General features: G+C 40.4%; 1 protein-coding gene across 1 annotated transcript in view; it reads left to right on the plus strand.

The window, feature by feature from the left end:
* Window positions 1-17621, plus strand: part of LOC104693664 (N-deacetylase and N-sulfotransferase 3) — a 52782-nt gene that overhangs the window by 12250 nt on the left and 22911 nt on the right. Inside the window, exons 3-5 of the mRNA XM_039550835.1 lie at window positions 11998-12085; window positions 12649-12803; window positions 15593-15778. Of these exons, the coding sequence (XP_039406769.1) occupies window positions 11998-12085; window positions 12649-12803; window positions 15593-15778 (429 nt within the window). The remainder of the gene's footprint in view (window positions 1-11997; window positions 12086-12648; window positions 12804-15592; window positions 15779-17621) is intronic.

The following is a 17621-nucleotide window of genomic DNA, read 5'->3' on the forward strand; positions in this document are numbered from 1 at the left end:
TCTGTAGGATCACGTAGAAGGTTATCAGAAAAGAAATGACAGATGTGTCATCGAATGTGTCAGCTGCAGAACCACCAGAGATACTCACAGCTGTTTGGTTGCACTGAGCCATGAATCTTTCCTTTGGGGAGATTCAAAAAATCTTTTAGATCACATCTTCAAATTACATAAGAAATTAATGATTATGAACTTCTGTCGTGCTAAATCATTAGCCATAATACCAGTATTCCATTGTGGAATGTATCTGCTGTGTGTGTACATACATTCTTTCTTAATTTGGCCTGAAGCTTCTAAGGTATTTCATATTGACTTGTTGGAAATAGCAGGTAAAAAGTGTGTTCAGTTCTTCAGAAGTGTCAAGGAAAAGGAATATTACTCTCTGGGGTGCCTCTGTAGCTGTCTGATGCCCTAGGAAGACTGATTTACTTGAGCGTATTGTGTCAGCTGTAGTAGTGTGGAATGTCGCACACTCTGAGACAGTAGAGAATTAGAATTAGATTTCAGGACTAAAATACAACTTTAAAACTAGTTATAAAAATCGTCTTACATATTTATGGGCTGCTGCCAGCGTACAGTAGGCTCTACCACTCAGCCACCATAACATCTAACTTCTAAAAGCCATTTGGCTTATGTGCCAACCTCTGTGAAGTTTAGTCTAGTAAGATTGATACAACTGCTGCTCAATAGAGCCCAGATCTTTTTGTTAAAATCTCACTGATGTTTGAAATGGAAAGCAGGATAAAAATGCTTCCCCAGAGCAGGAGGACTGCAGAGGGGCCACAGGGCCGCAGAGGAGCTGGCTCTACTCTGAGTACGACTCTTCTGGGGCTGCCAGAGTAATGCCGGGACTTCCTTATGGGCCTCTTCTTCCTGTTTTGCACCTGTGTGAGCTGGACACAACCAAATCCATGGAATAAGCATGGTGCTAAGTTTAATTTAGCAGTTTATCCATGGATGATGACAAAAACCGTGCATGTGGTTTTGGTATTGCAGCCTTCGTTCCTGTAAATTCAGTGTTTTGCGTTAGTTCTGCTTTTGCTGAAATTCTTATTTGTTTTGTCAGGTATTTTGTATTTGGTTTTCTTTGGAAAATGAATTTTTGGAATTTTTTTTCCCTCTGTTTAGTTTTGCAATACTGGAGTAACTGAATCTGATGGGGATTTTTGTTTGGTTTGGTTTTTAATGTTCTGACGCTGTACATGGAAACCTAAAAATATTTCATGCAGACTTAAGTCTTGAGACAGTGATATTTCAAGGATTGCACCATCTCCTTCTGTTACCAATTCTGTGGCAGGGAGCTAAGAGAAGAAAAATGCATTTCAGTTGCAGAGTTTTGTGGTCAGAGAGACTGCAGAAACTGTTTCTTGGCATGGTAAATCCTATCTTGGCGTGGTAAATCAGCCTCATTGCCGTCAAAGATTTGAGATCTTTGAGGGCAGTGAGGCTGATTTGCTTCAAGCTCTTGTACCCCAGCATCAGATGTGACTGTTGGTTATACACTTCCTTGGTTGTCTTCAGGATAGAACCAAAGTAAGGAAATCACAGCTTCTGTAGATCTGCTGGTGCTTTCCCAAGTAAGGGATGTGCGCTGTGAGTTCAGTCATCTGCATCTTTCCAGAAAATTGGAGTAATTTGTTTTCATTTCTAAATTCCCCACATTTCTCTGTGGTGGTGAATACTTTGTTTTACTATCCTTAGGTTTAATGTAACGATGGTGTCTTCTTTTTCTCAATGGAGTTCTGTGATTTAAGGGCTCTTTTATTTAAAATGTAAGGAATGACGCTCACCTGACAAGTGGACTAACTGAATATTTGGTAATGCTGTTCCTGCTTTTTTCCCTTGACTTAATTTATTATGCAGAGATATCTTGACTCTTGAGCATAAGGCTTCCCATCCAAAGAAATCCTCACAAATGCTTAGGTCCACCCAGTGTGCCAGCTTGCACTGAGATAATTTTTGGTTCACAGCCACATGGTTAGCAAGCTCTATCTTCCTCTGTCTACTAAAAAGTATACACTTTAGGAATGTAGGTGGGTATTTGCATGGGTATGATAAAAAATGCATGTGATTCTGCACACTTTGAATGTTGTCAGCATAACCTAAACTCTGCAGTGTTTGGGTCGATCCATCTGGCCATGAAAACAAAAGCTGCTATTGTCAGTCCCTCTCTTTCCTTGGATTGCAAGCTCTCTTGGTCAGAGGCTCCTTTTGTTCAGCAAGCACCTCAGTAATACAAACAATAATAATGCAATACAGCTTCCCACAGAGCTGCACAGATTCATCATCAGCGTACGAGGGAGGGGCTGCTGCAAGATTTATTCTGGGCTTTTTCAGGTGGCAAGTTAGCCATCCACTTCCTCCTGCTAACAGAACTGAATAAAATTTTCACACCCGACAAATAAAAACCAAACTGCAGACAGATCTAGAATTCAAAGCCATTAACTGTAAAACATAATACCAAAAGTGAGCCTTCCTCCTTCCTGCTCTTCAGTCACATCAAGAGGGCTCAGTCTGGCAAGAAGAGAAAAATGAGAGTGGAAGCGGGACTCTTCATTCATTTGTTTCTTTTACAGTACAGCAGCATGGGAAGTGTCCTTTCTTCTCCTGTTTGGTCTGGAAGGTCAGTGCAGTGACATAACTGATTCTTGGTAATTATGCTTACAAAACCAAGTAAAGGAAAAGCTGTTGGTTTCCAGTTTATGTGTAGCCCCTCATGGAATAACAATTGCCTGTCTATTTCTAATTCCAGTTTCTTTTTCTGTGCACAGACCATAAAAACCTTACGACCAATTTTTTCAAGTAGTTACTCTTTAGGAGTGACTTTGCAGTCCTGGAGATGAGTTAGTGTTGCTCCTTAAAATGTAGCTTCATATCTGAGATAAGTAATAAATTAAATTTAAAACCATTTTATATTGCAAAAATTATACTGTAATGCATTTGAAAATAGAAATAGTGGAGAGGACAAACAAAAAAGTCTGCAACTGTGCAGACGAAGTCTCCCCACAATTATTCCAACCCAAGTCAGTAAATCCACACGACAAAGGCCCTGCCACGCTGTGCAGAGGTGACAGGTTTGGTTTGGGAGCACTGGTTGCATTTTTGTGGAACTAATAAGCCACAGCTCTTCCTCAAGCTCCCATTTACTTGCCCTTTAGTGTTAACAATTCTGGGAGTAAGCCAAGTGTCTTTTCCATCTTAAGTGGACTTGGGCTAAAGATACCTCAGAGTTGTCTTTGATAGAATGCTAATCGCACTCAAAAGGAGGCTGAAAATCAATTTTGCATTTATATAAAAAATGTTATTTTACGCTGCAAGATGTTCCTCTTATCCCTTGTCCTTTCCCACTGCCATTGTTAAAGGTAATAGAAATGTTGAAAATGGTCATCCTGAGGATATCTTAAAACAAGGTGAATACTAAAATGTATCTCGGTTTGTAATGTAAACTGGTTTTAAATCCAAACAGACTATGAAAAATATTTTACATCAGTGAAGTGTATCTTACTGACTGAGGAGGTTTCTAGAGTATTGTGCTCAGTTCTGCGCAACTTGATTAGAAATATTTGGAGAGTGCTTAGAGATACCAGAATAGTGAGGTAATATCTGAGCAAAATGTGAAAAAATGAAAACTAAAGAATTCGGTAAGTAATGATGACCAAAGCAGAAAGCCATAGGCTGCAGATGTCTGCAGGGTATAAACAGTGAGGATGGATAAAAATATTTAATGTAAGGCACAGACATATTTAAGTGTAGGCTGAATAGCCAATAAAAGCCGCAGAATAGAGGCTAATATCGAAAAGGAAGTAAAAGGATTATGTAAGTCTTTAAAAATCAGATTTGGCAAAAGAGTATGAAATGTGCTATTGGAAGGAATATAATACTGGCAGGAGATTTGTATTAAGATATGTTCTCAATCTCTTACAATAAATCAAATGCAGAGCTCAGCTGGAATCCTGCATTTTGGTTTGAGGCTGCAAGTGTAGACTTTGGCAGCTGGGACGTTTATCTGGGCACACCTAATTTTTATAAGCTTGTCTTTTAGAAATGCAGGTACTCAGGAAAACAGGTAAGGTGTGTATTAACACTTCCAAAAAAAAAAATCATTTCCCCCCCCTTTTTCACTAGAGTCTTTGGGATTTCTGCTCAGTTATATCCCTTAGACTTGATGCTTTGTGGGAGCCAATTAAACTGTCAAAGTTCTTACTCACTTGAAATAAGTTTTTTGTAATTTCTGTGTTGTCTATATATAATCACGAAAGTATGGCTTGAGAAAAGAGTTATATCTGTTATTTTGTGGAAACTTTCTCTTGGGGGTTTTTTTGTAATTTCTTTGATACCAATGCTGATGTAGCTGGGGAATTTCATTCAGCAACTTTAGAACTACTCGTAAAGAGAAGGAAAAATCCATAACTTGTGACCCTTGGCTGGTGAGCAAGCTGCAGACTGAATTCCCAGCTGTGTCTTACCTGGAGCTTTCAGACAGAGGGAGAAAATGAAAGGGTTTTGGTTAAAGATTTTTTTTTTCTGTCAGTAAAGGTGAAACATAGAAAAAGAGCTTTAGTTTTCCTCAGCTCGCCCGAAACATAGGGACAGAGGTAGATAGCTATTTTTTTATTCAGATAGAGTGTTAGGAGAAGCAGAGGAATCTCTTTGGCTCTATTAGGAAAAAAAAAAAAACCCCACCTAAGAAGCATTTGTGAATGGACTGTGACATTGGCACATTGCCCAGCCCGTGGAGTAATCTTTATTTAATATGCCAGTGATGCGGTAATTTCTTTGTGCTTTTCTAAGCAGGGAGAGCAACCAGTTTATTTTGGTTTTTATCTAGATTACAGGCTTTGAGTCTTCATTCATTTGCACTTTCTTTGTTCTCTGGTATGTGAAACTCAGCATTAACACAAATACTGTGCTTTAGTCTTACTTGGGCCGGGGGAAGTATCAGCTGAGAGGGGAACAAACCCCAAGGTGTTTCTCTTTGATTGGTATCAGCATTTTAGGCACAGCTTGTAGTCTCCAATGCTTCTTTCAAAGTACTACTAAATAGTAGCTTGTTATACCTTAGTCTGTGGGGTTGAGTTTTTCTGTAATCATGTAACAGATTTGTGTTGTAATTGTGGCCAGTGTTACTCTGTGGGAAAACACTGCCCAAATTTAAATGCTTTGAATTTTGTGTGCGCTGGAAAAATAGATAAATTTGACCTGCTCTTGAGCTCTGATCATTTAGATAATGATATAGACCAGACTTCGAAATCTTGTTTATTTAAATTTTTTTCTGAGCAGGAAGCACAACCTTGTAGGCATTTTGGGAGTAGATGGGTCTTAGTTTGTCCAGGCTCAAGCTTTGAGGTCCAGAGAATATTGGCACTGAAAATAAGAGTAAGGCTGAAGTTTTTCCAGAAGGCTGTATTCACACTCTTGGAATTTGATATATGTAGCACTGACACCACATTTTTACTTTCATTACCTAAAGAAATTGAATTTTTTTTTAACTTTCCTGTTTGCCTCTGTCAGTCCAGGAATTAAATTGAAGGAGGGTAGATTTATATTGGACACCAGGAAGGAGGGTTTTTTACAGTGAGGGTGGTGAGGCACTGCTACAGGCTGTCCAGAGAAGCTGTGGCAGTCTCCCCCCTTTCAAGTGTTCAAGGCCAGGTTGGAGCAACCTGGTCTAGTGAAAGGTGTTCCTGCCTTTGGCAGGGAGTTGGAATGAGGTTACTATTCCTTTCTTATCTGGATAGGGCGTGTGGGGCAGAGCGGGAAGGGAAGGGAGGGGGTGCTTTGGAGACCTGATGCGGAGAGCCGGTCGTAGGCAGCAGCATGAAAGGAGCTGCAGGCTGTTGCACCTTGGGAATAGCAGTTTGGGAATCAAATTTGTGATAAACTAGGTTTTACAGAATGTCATCTTTTGTACACAAGCCGTGGTGTATAAGTAGACCTGAAATTGCACCTCTAAAAACATCAGTGTTTTGGGCAGAGTCACATGGCCACGGACAAGCTCCTCAGCCCAGAGCCAGTGCAGTGCCCCAGCTGCAGCTGCCTGCACATCAGCTGAGCCCCGAGCTCTCTGCTGCTCAGAGATGAGGCCTTGCCCTTCTTCCAGAGTTGAGCCTTGCAGGTATTTCCAGCGTGCAGGGCTGTGCAGAGCCACACACTGCCAGTGGCAGGGTGAGAGGGCCCAGCTCAGGAATCAGGATGCGCCGCAGCCCCCCTTGTCCTGCAGCCAGATCTGCCTCCTGGCTGCAGCAGGAGCTACAGCTGGAGCTGGCGTGTGAGGAAGCATTAAATAAGGAGCAAATGTGCTGTTGATAATGAATGTGGAGCCGGGAGCTCGGATCGTAACCTCTGTCCTTTCTGAGCTGGGTGACTATAAAATACATGCCCCGTTAGACGGAGCAGCCATGCCACTGTGTTATCTGTGACAGAACACTCTGCACCCTTCCAGACAGGATGTGAAGCTGTAGAAGTGTGGGTTGTCTAATGAAGGGTGCAGAGGTGTAATGCCTAACATTTCTTGGGAGCCAGACAAGTGTCACCACGAATCAATGAACAACCCTTAGAATTTATCTGCTGCTGGTGGGATACAATGGAGACAAGCCAGACTAAGCAGGCATAGCAGAGTGGCCCAGAAGTGACCTGGAACAGCATCTGAGGGATGGCCTGTCGTGCTCAGAGCTGAGGCAGCTGTGGGGCTGTGTGTGACTGCAGCTCAGCTACTGGAATGCTTCCACTGGGGCTAACAAACCTCACATTCCCTCTGTACTGACCATCACCAGATCACAAGAACTTATGAATATGGAGATTCTAAATGCAATTTAGAGCTACTGTGGTTTCACTCTGAGACCTCACCTCTTAATACTTGGGGTTACATAAGCAGGTGAAGTGTTAGGTAAAAATGTAACTGACAAGATTTCTATTGAATCCTGTCTGACCAAAATCCAAGGAAAAATAGGTAGCAGTAGAGTGTTTTATTAGTTCTCTTTCAACTGACCTGGGATTTTTTTGACCTTTAATTAAGAGAAATGCAGTAATTTATTTCTGCTAACTGCAAAATAACAAGATCATTTAGCTGTTTAGTAATAGTAACCTCTTTCATCTAAGTACAGTTTAATTAAGAGCTAATAATGCAGATTTTCAGACAGAATCATGAAAACAGCATGCTAATTGCTTTGCTTTATTAAGTACTATTGGCATCAAGTATTTATAGCCTTCATGTTACCTTGCCATAATTAGCTCAATTCTCATTAGCTGCTACCTCAGCCTCCAAGAAGTGAGAAGTTGGTGAAGGAAGTTAGAAATATTTCTTAAATCTCTTGGGTGTACAAATTATTTACTTAGATGAAAGAGCCTAATTACTTGAAAATATGTAATTGCACCATCATCAAGATCATTATTGTATGTGATAAAAAAAACAACTCTAAAGGAAGACCCAGTGACATTTAAAACAGTGTGTCCTGATGATAAAACTTTTGATTGAAATCATATGAGCAATGTTTTCTGAAGTGACTCTTTATATTTTTAGGATTCTTTACTGGACCTCAGATTCAGATACCTAGTTTGGACAACATAAGATGAAGTTGTGGCTCCTGAACCTTTTTCTTCTATTGGACACTGAAAAACTTAAGGAGCACATAACTGGGCTTCAGCCTGATACTTTATTGACACTTCAACAGAAAACTGGGTTACCTGTTCTCCACCAGCAAAACACTTTGCAGAAAAAGCTGAAGGTTTTCTTTGTTTTTTCTCTTGCCCTCTCTGTGTCAGCTCTGCTAAGAGAGTGCATAAAGACAAATTAAGCTTTCTTGTCCTTTGTTTGAAGGCTAGACAAAATGTTTTTTTCAGGTATGCCCCTATATCCAAAGCAATTATTCTTTCTCCTGCGTAGATTAAATGTTTATGGGTGTCACGGGTAATGGGTGTCAAATTGCTAATCTTGGAAATCCAGAAAGAGTAGGCATTGCATTTTAATGATGTTCCAAAATACATAATTTATCATGAAGGAATCATTTTTCCTCAGAAGCAAAACAGTCCAATAAAATACTGATTCCCAGACACTTGGCCTGGCCCTTCACTGAGGCCGTCTTCTGTTCCTGCTTGTCATGCTGCTTCCCAACAGCCCCGGTTCTGCAGGAGGGGGAGGTTGAGGGAGGCAGGTGGTCAGTGTGTACCTGCACAGCAGCTTCTGATGCAGCACTCCCAGAGCATGGAAAGGCAAAGTGATGTCCCAAAAAGTGCAGAGTAAAAGGACATCACATCAGTTCCAGCTCATTAAACCTCTCTACAGCAAGAACTCCACTCAGAAGTTGAAATGGCTCTAGTTCTGTTTCTTCCCTCTCTTGCAGGGGTTGGACAAAAGAGGAAATACAATATGGAAAAATTAAAATTTTTTTTGCATAAGAGCTCCCATGGAGGGGCTTGCTGTGCTTAACTTGGGTGCTTTCACACTGCACTTTCTACTAACTTGTCCTTCCTTTTCAGGAGGTCCTTGCCTTTATTGAAGAGCCAACACAACATTAGAAATTTTCCTCAAAAGCAATATAATTGCTAATTTAATGGCTCCTTTGATAGTGTTGTCAGACAGTAAAATAGTTAAGCAAGCAAGAGTTGAGAGATGAGTACTGCTTCCCAAAAATAGGAGGAGGAGGAGAAAGGCTTTTTGGAAAATGACGAAGCTGCCCTTGCTTTTGTTGCTGACATGAAAGCCGGTACTGATGTGAAGTGTAAGATGTTAATGCTGCAGCACTGTGAGGTTCTGTCTGTCTGCTTGCCAATTTAGTTGAAATGTACGTGATTACAAGTAGAATTAACAGCAAGTTGAACTATTTCTCTTTTCAAGTGCCTCAGTTCTTTAGCAGCTTTTGAGCAGGAAAATAGTCATAAATACGTTGGTGTGATTGCACAAAGAAGGAGTCGTTCCTCTTTGGTGAACTGGAGTTCAACAAGGCAATCTTGATTTATTCCTTTGATCAGTCAAGGTATTTGGGTCTGAATATTTTTGTTGATGCTGAGGAAATTACAGCTGTCTGTTTGCTGGAGAAAGGCTGACACTTGTAGCTTCTTTATGCCAGACTCTAAAGTGAAATCATGTTGGGATATTTGAGGGCAGAAGGCAGGATGGCTTCCTGGCTATGGAAGTGGGAAGCAGGTTTGAATATAGGAGTTTTATCCTTGGCTTTTCAGCTGATTTACTTGAACAAAAGCTTTTGACAGCCTATGTCATCTATCCATGCCTGTGTCCTGTTTGTGAGATGAGAAAATCTCTTCTTTTGCTGTCGGGATAACTTCTGTCTATTCCTTGGATTGTAACAGGGCCTTTTACTGAGATTTTTATTTTTACTGTTAGTGAAGAAAGGGGTCTTTCATCATGTATGGAATACTCAGATTTGATTTCTGGCACTAGGAGTTTCCTAAACTAGTCTGTGAGCTTAGGAAAAGTTCAAAAGAAGGTACTCCGTTGGAGCTATGTACATGTTAGAGATTATGCAGCCAATGATTTGTTTTCCTTATAGTACCAGCAGAAATGTAAGACGTATAATGTAAGCATATGAAGACTTGACTAAATGGTTTTAAAATACAGTCTTCAGCACTGGTGTATTTATGTAACATCTCATACAGATACCCAGAGGGGCTGTTCATAAACAATCATAAAATATCTAGAAAATACCAGCAGTTTACCCTCAGCTTACAAAACAGCATGTAGAAATGAAATTTCAGGCTTTTCATCCCCCTACTTTTCTCTCTCTTTCTGTCTTTCTGATGGAAACTCACAGTAATAGGCCTTGCCATCTGCTACTATATATTTTTCATGAGTTTTAACATTTTGTTTTTAGAACCTGAAATATGAGTAAAATGTCAAGTTGCCCAGAAAATAATCACAGGCACGACAACTCAAATGTTAGCTCGTCTTGTCTGTACCCAAAGTGGTTCACAGCAGGTCTGTGGCCTCCCTCTTTGCAGGCAGAGCAGGTACACGCTTGGAATTAGCTGATATATTCCCAACACAATGCGAGAAGGTGGGAACCACACTGGCAAAATTAATTCCCAGGGAAGAAGTAAACTCTGTGTTGCATTGTTACAGAAATGTCGTGGGCCTCTTGCCACCTTTCTCCCTCCTCCCTCTTAAAAGCCTGTGTGCCATTCTGGTTTTCCATCCTGCTGAGACCAGACTGGAGATGAAAAGCTAGGAAGGTGTTAGAAAGGTACAGGATAAACCCTTCACCTCAAAAAATGCTCACAGCTCTTCATGTGGAGGGAAAGAAGCGAGCAGCCCTTCGTGCCACCTCACTGTCAGGCTGTGCTCAGGATCCCCTCTCCTCAACAACGCGTGCCCTTAGCATGAGAAGGGAACAGCTGCATTAATTGACTCCTACCTTTTTAACCATACAGAGATAAAATCATTTCAGTGAATAGGTTCTGAGCAGCTCATGGTTGGTTTTCATATAAATCCTGTGCAGATTTGCTGCTTTTCATTAGAATAAGAAGCCTCCTCAGAGATCTTTGCACTTGCGGCCTGTGCAAAAGCCCTCGTTACAGCATTGCAAGATTTTTCACTTTATATTCCACTTCATAAGTCTGGAGCTTGTTTTCAATTATCTCCATTCTGTGCTTCATTTTGCTCATTTCTTTAGAATGTCTCTTGTTCACAGGACAGTTTTCAGGCTTTGCAGTGAAAGAAGATGATCTTTACCAGGTGAGCCCTGGGAAAGACCTGAAGAAGAGCTTATGTGCTCTAATAAGGTGGATATTGCCTCAATCTGTAAAATGGGACATATTTTAAGGACTTGTAAGTTGAGTGTCTTCTGCCTGATACCTAAACTGGGCTTGGCTTCCTAGCATTTTGTTGTCATTGGCATATAATTGGAGGCAAATTACTTATATAATGAAAACATCCAGGGGAACTAATTAAAATTACTGGCTCATATTTTTCAAGGCACCAAGTTGTCATTGCGTTTCAAGAGTAGGGAGCTTGCTAGACCTTTCAAGCTTTGAAAATATCCAGTCATTTTGATCTTTTTTGTGCTTTTAAAATACATTCCGCCTTCATAACCCAGTTACTCTTCTCTGACAATAGCAGTGCTTTCAACCACTTTATTACAATCATTGTGCTGTACTGTATGTTGACTTGGAAGACTTTTTGATGACCTTTGCTTGTCTGTTTTGTTCTTGCTTTGCAAAGTTTGGGAAGCTGGGTTTCTACGTTACGCCTGAAAAACTGAACGAGAGAAAAGCAGGGTGTAGGAGTCTGGGAGATAACTCCTGAATGTAATACATAAGTCTTAGGAGTAACAAATCAAGAAGAGCATATTGAAACCAAAGAGCAAAGCTGTACCTGATGAATAATGCTTTCCCCCTTCTTCCTCCATGCTGGTTTTTTTGTTTGTACTACTTTAGTGCAAGTACACAGATGCTGACAGTCAGTATGCTCACTATGTGAGAAATGAGTCAGAATTTGGGGGAATCTGGGATCCAGTTCTTTGATGTGGAATAGGATTGATTTAACTCCTTGCTGTCTCTCTAGATTTTTCTTTTTGCATTGCCCATGATTTTGAAACATGACTGAATTGCTTTGGATGTACTTGAGCTGATGTACAGAAATGTAATTTCAACGGTTGCTCTTCACCCTTGTGAATGGAGCAGTGCTGGGGGGCACAAGAGATCTGAAATTCATTCCTGGCTGTGGCCCAGGTTTACTGAGTGGCCAGTGGGAGGTCTTTTCTCTGTGTGTGCCTTTGTTTTCCTATCTCATGATTCAGGGAGCAACCCAGTATTTGATAGCTGGTCATCTTCATGAGGAAAATGATGGAGTTTTCATGTGGTCTTTAATCTTTGTATGCTAATAAAAATATCTGTACTGCTCTGTCTTACATAAAGAGCTGTTTTTAAATAGCAAAACCAATTGAAAAGACACATAACTATAAAAATATTTATATTGTTATATTAAATTTCTGTGTCGGGTTGTGTTTTCTACAGGTGTGTTTATATGGTGGGTTGTTTCTTTTTCAGGCCCTGCTTGACACTCAGAATCTTTTGAGAGCCCAAATTACAAATTTTACTTTCAACCTGGGATTTTCAGGGAAATTTTACCACACAGGTAAGAATGAAATGCTAAAATCACTTTGATTTTGGTGGTGTTGTGTATAGTGTGAGGACAAGTAGGAGTTACAGAATCTAAGGGCCTTAGTATGCTGTGCTCCTGCATTGGTTGCTGGTATGGAGCAGATTAAATGCCCCCCCCCCGCCCCTTCGGTTAAAATTTAGTTCCTTTCAATCTGTTTTTGAATGGTAAGTTCCACCAATCACATAAAATTTTGTATTGATTTCACTGAGGGATCTGTTGAGCTACCACAGTTCATCCTTGTGATTGTTTCATGTCTACTGTAGAAATATAGCAATATATATTATCCCTTAAAATAATTTTTTACTTAAACCACTGTAGAAGTAGGGAGAGATAAAAGAGAGGGTATTAAATAGGATGTGGGCTGGCAAAGTGGTCCTGACTGTCCCATTTTGTCACCAGTGCCTCAGCAGGCAGTATTTTAAGTGGTCACAGTTTATTATGTTAATATCATTCTTACGTTTTCCAACATTTGTGAAAATATAATAAAAGTAGAGACTACTTCTGGAATATTTTTTTTCTTCTTCTCCCTTCTGCAGGGACTGAGGAGGAGGATGAGGGCGATGACCTGCTGCTGAGATCTGTGGATGAGTTCTGGTGGTTTCCCCACATGTGGAGTCACATGCAGCCACACCTCTTCCACAATGAGTCCTCACTGGTGGAGCAGATGATCCTCAACAAAAAATTTGCCTTAGTGAGTTATATTTTTGCATTTTTTATTTAATTTAGGTACTCAGAAACCATTATTCTGTTTAGATTAGGAAAAAAAAATCAAGTTCCTGAAAGAAAAATTACTCCATTGAAAGGTATCAAATGACTGTGAAACCACTGCCTGTTAGGGTTACGTAAGCGTGCCATTTTCAAAGATGCATTTCTGCAGTGACATCCAATAACGTCTTATATATTCCCTTTGGATCTTTATGTAAATTTGTTTTGAAGAGTATTGCCTTTACTAATCATTTATTCACAGCAAAGCTCTGAATCAAAATGTTTCAGGGAGAATATAAGAAAAAATAAAAACAAATTTTAGATCTGAGGATATTTGAGAAACACATCGTAGTTAATTTCATTCAATAAACCAAAACAAAATTGCCATACATAAAACATGTTATTTGTCTGAAGAGGGGGTCTAGTGTTAAGACCTAAATATGCATTGTATCAAAACAGCTCAGCAAACATAACTTGTTTGCTGAACTACATCTGCTCTTCCAACAGCCTAATTTTACTTCTTCTTTTCAAAATACACTGTGGTTGCTCTTTAGCTGACAGGTGATGACTTTGTTCCTGGAAGGAGCAGGGGGATTTGAAATACCAGAGCAACAAACAGTGCACTTAATAGTCCTGTGTCAGTGAGTGTAGGAGCACAGGACAGACCTGACTATCAGCCAGTTAAAGTTTGTATTTGAAAACTTGGCTTTTAAGTGGGACACGTGCTTTCTTTCAAACAAAGAGTTCACCAAGTTTGCTGGTAATTGTAGTTGTACTGAGTGCAGGACAGCTCTACTTTAATGTTTCCTTTCAAGAAACCATTACAGTAGAAGTTAGATTCCTGAAAATTTTAAAGTCCTGTGTCCAGAATTGCACTTTTAATATGATCCTGTGTACTGATGCAAGCTCCACTGGAAATCAAATGGGTCCTTGTAGTTCTGGTGTGGCCTAAGACATCCTCTGGGATTAGTCTGCAGGATATAATTGTTGAAGTGTGTTTTAAGGATAACGCATATTCAACCCTGGTTTATGTAACTTCAGCAATTGCCATTTTCTTCACTACTTTCAATGCTCTTAATGCTTACAGATACCTTCTATTAATTTTTTTTTCTTGTTTCGACATACAGACATGAAGCTACTCATTATGTTTCATTTGCTCAGAGCATTCAAATTAATAGCAGAGAGAAGTATCCACTTTTTTCAAAGAGGCCAGAACTGCTGATGCCTCGTGCATTATCCACTGAATGTGTGTATTGTGTGGGAGATGCTCAACCGGGAAATTACAGTCAGTAAGGAATAATGGAGACACTACTTCATTGAAGATGACAGGCCCCTTATTAGAGTGAAAGATTGAGATTACATATTTCTTACTGCCTATTGTGAAACTTGAGGGAGAAAACCGTAAAAATTAGAATTTTGTTTATAGATAAATGAAGGAGATTCAGTGGGACGTTAGAGAATGCAATTTCTTACATGTTCTGTGAAGATTTTCCTTTCTGATGTTTATGCATGCTTAAGGGAAATAGGAAAGATAAAAGGACGAGGAATTGAATTATCTGTGGTGGAACTAAATCGTGTAAAGCTGTGTAACTGATGGCGTATCCACTCCTTGTCTCCTCATGGCTGTACAACCAGGAGGGCAGCTGTTACCCATTCCTGTTTGGCAGATCACACATGGTGCCCTTTATGTGTGCCATAAATTCCTAAAGGGACACAAGAATTTCACCATTCTTTTAAACATAGAGAAGTCAGGGTTGCCCACTATGATTGAGCCAGGCATGGCTGTTACACACAACAAATGGTTTTACTAACATCACCCCCCCCCTTCTTCTAGAGATTTTCATGTTCCTTAGTAACTAGCTCATTCAAAGGAAGAGGTCCAGGTATCAGCCAATGCTTTGCACGCACAGTATGATTAGGAAATACGGTGAAGATAACCTTGTCAATTCAAGCCATATAAAAAGCTCTAAGACAGAATTCAAAGGCAGTGCAGTGGCAAAACGGTATCTTCTGGACTGTGCATTCTGCTAATCAGACTATCCAGGAATATCTGCTCTATACTGTTCCTTTGAAAAGTAACCTGAAGGAAAATGCGTTGGATGTGAAGAGAATGTAATAGCAGCAAGGTGGGTATGTACACAGGATAAACAGCAGGAGTCTTCGAAGACAGGAAATGTGCTACAAAAGGGTTTACTCTACAACATTTGCCTGTAGACTGTTACAAGTGCTTATCTTTCCTCCGTTTTTAACATGACACTGAAATAGTTAAGCTGGTTTTTGAAAATGGATTTGTGTTTTGAATGGACTAGAGGGGAAATGCAGTGACTCTGAAATTCAGCGCCTTATCCAAGTAATTGTGAAGGGACATGTAGTGGAAATTGCAGTTTTGTAGTTGTAGCTGCCAAACGGTACGTATTGTGTTGAGTATGTGCCGGTGATTTTGTCTCTGAAATTGGGGTTTGTGAGCAAATTCCTTGCAAGAACTCAGAGTGCAGCTTTCTGTTTAATGTAGATTGAAGAAACCAGTGTAAAATACATTGATATCCTTCTTCCCTGCGTACTCATAAAAATATTTAGTAAAAAGGCTTTTGTCTTAAAATCCTGTGTTCCACCTTCCCCATGCTGCCTTCCATCTCGTTCCAGATCAACAGATTTTGATATTACTGTTATTTTCATCTCCTGTTCTTGGTCTTTCACAAAAACAGCATTTGAGAAATGCCAAAACATCAGGTTTCTTAAATTTTTGAGGGCAGCCATTGTTCTGTCATGTTTTAGGAACATGGTATTCCAACTGACTTGGGCTATGCAGTGGCTCCACACCACTCTGGAGTCTATCCAGTACACGTTCAACTTTATGATGCCTGGAAAAAGGTCTGGAACATCAGAGTTACCAGCACAGAAGAATACCCACATCTGAAACCCGCAAGGTATAGACGAGGCTTCATCCACAAAAACATCATGGTAAGTTGTATTGCTGATGTTCATTTTGTACTCTACCATTTCAGGAACAATTTATTTTTAAGTGGAATGGAATCCTGAAAGTTCACATTGTGAGAAGCACGTATTGCTACGCATAAGTAGCAAGACATATTTGACAGTGTCTTGTTAATTAAAATCAGTCTGTTCTGATGATGTTTCTGCTGATGAAGGTGGTGTTCAGGCACCCTGCTGTCAGCAGTTAACAGGCTGTTAACTGTTCTAGTCCTACGGTTAATGCTGGTTCAGGGAGCTCAAGGAAAAAGTCAATTTTGCATCATTTAACACGATATGCTGGGTTAGATTTCTATCAGGTTTTAAATTTGCATGGTACCATTAGCTGCAAAACAGTATTGCCAGGTTATGCCATCTCAGAATCTGGATCTTGGTGGGTACATAATCTCTGTCTTCCCTGAGAGCTGTGCATGGCTGCCCTTGTTTGGCTTCCTGCCGTACACCAATGCGAGCTGGGCTTTGCAGCCTGGTTGAACCCAGAGCTGTCAGCCTGGGTGCAGGCAGAGCCTCAGGAGCTGCAGGGAAGGAAGATTCCCCTCCACACCACTTCCAGGCTACCAAAGTGCTCTCAAATCCCTCTGTGTTTCTGAATGACACAACTCACAGCGCTGTCGCTGACAGCCACGTTTGCCAAAGGAAGGGCTTGCACACAACTGACACGGAAGGCGTTGTGCTGCTGCCATCCGGGCACTGGGGCGGAGGCTATCTCGGATTCACATCTCGTCATTATTATCTCAGAAGTGTTTCAAAACAGCTTTCCAAAATACTTGGTGGCATGTTCCCAAGTAACTTTCTTTTGGAGCGTGCGGGAGAGCAGTGAATGGGGGCCTTGTGTTGTACCTCTGGCTGCAACAGGCACTTCTGGGAGGTCAAGTGCCTTGGCACAACCCTGCCACTTAGAACAGAATTCTGGTATTGTTCTCGGGTTGCCACGGATACCACTTTTTTAAGCTAAGTAGTAATATTTTAAAGTTTTGGCCTATTTTTGGGTGAAGCAAATGGAAATGATCTCCAGAAATCCAGGAACAAAATTGACACCACACAGGGTTGAACTACAGTTCGTTCTCCTCAAAGCAGTCGCTGCGTGTGAAATAATGGGTTTGTGGATGTGCTCAGGGAGCACAAAGATGATTTGGGGAAGACGGATTGACTCAGAATCTCCAAAAATCTCTTCCATAAATATTTGTAAAAACACATCATTTGAAGACACATAATGAGATTTAACACAAGGACACTGCAGCCAAAAATCTGTTTCCAAAACCAGTGATATTAAACCACCTGTTCGGAGAGTGTTGAGCGTTCAGTTCTCCAGGGCAAATGCATCAATATTTTACATCTTCAGGCTAACGGTAATGAACATGCTCAGTAAGAACATTGTTGTGTAACGTTTGTCGGAGCATCTCCAATCCAGTACAGCCTCATTCCCTGCCTCTCTGGAGAATTGTTCTCCTATTTCCTCAGTGAAATCCAAAGGTTTTGTAAAAACTTAGGCAAGTTTATAGCAGAGGTACAAATTCCATACGTTTTCTGACAACACAGAATTTACAGTCTGTGATCACAGTATTCTCTACATAACAAAAAAAATGTTGAGAACTGAAACTGCAAGAAATAAAGACTATCTACAAAGCCACAGCCTGTGTCAAATTAGGCATTTGTATGCTTTAAAAGTTAATCTATCATAACAATCCCAGTTAAGCATCATACATGAATGTCTGTACTCAGCTGTTGATTTTCCATAAGGACTAGACATAGCTGAAATACTCTCCAGCAAATTACTTTCTGAATTCAATAGAAAATATATTGAATTTCTGAT

The sequence above is a fragment of the Corvus cornix genome, chromosome 4, assembly GCF_000738735.6.
Source record: "Corvus cornix cornix isolate S_Up_H32 chromosome 4, ASM73873v5, whole genome shotgun sequence".
NCBI classification, from domain to species: domain Eukaryota; kingdom Metazoa; phylum Chordata; class Aves; order Passeriformes; family Corvidae; genus Corvus; species Corvus cornix.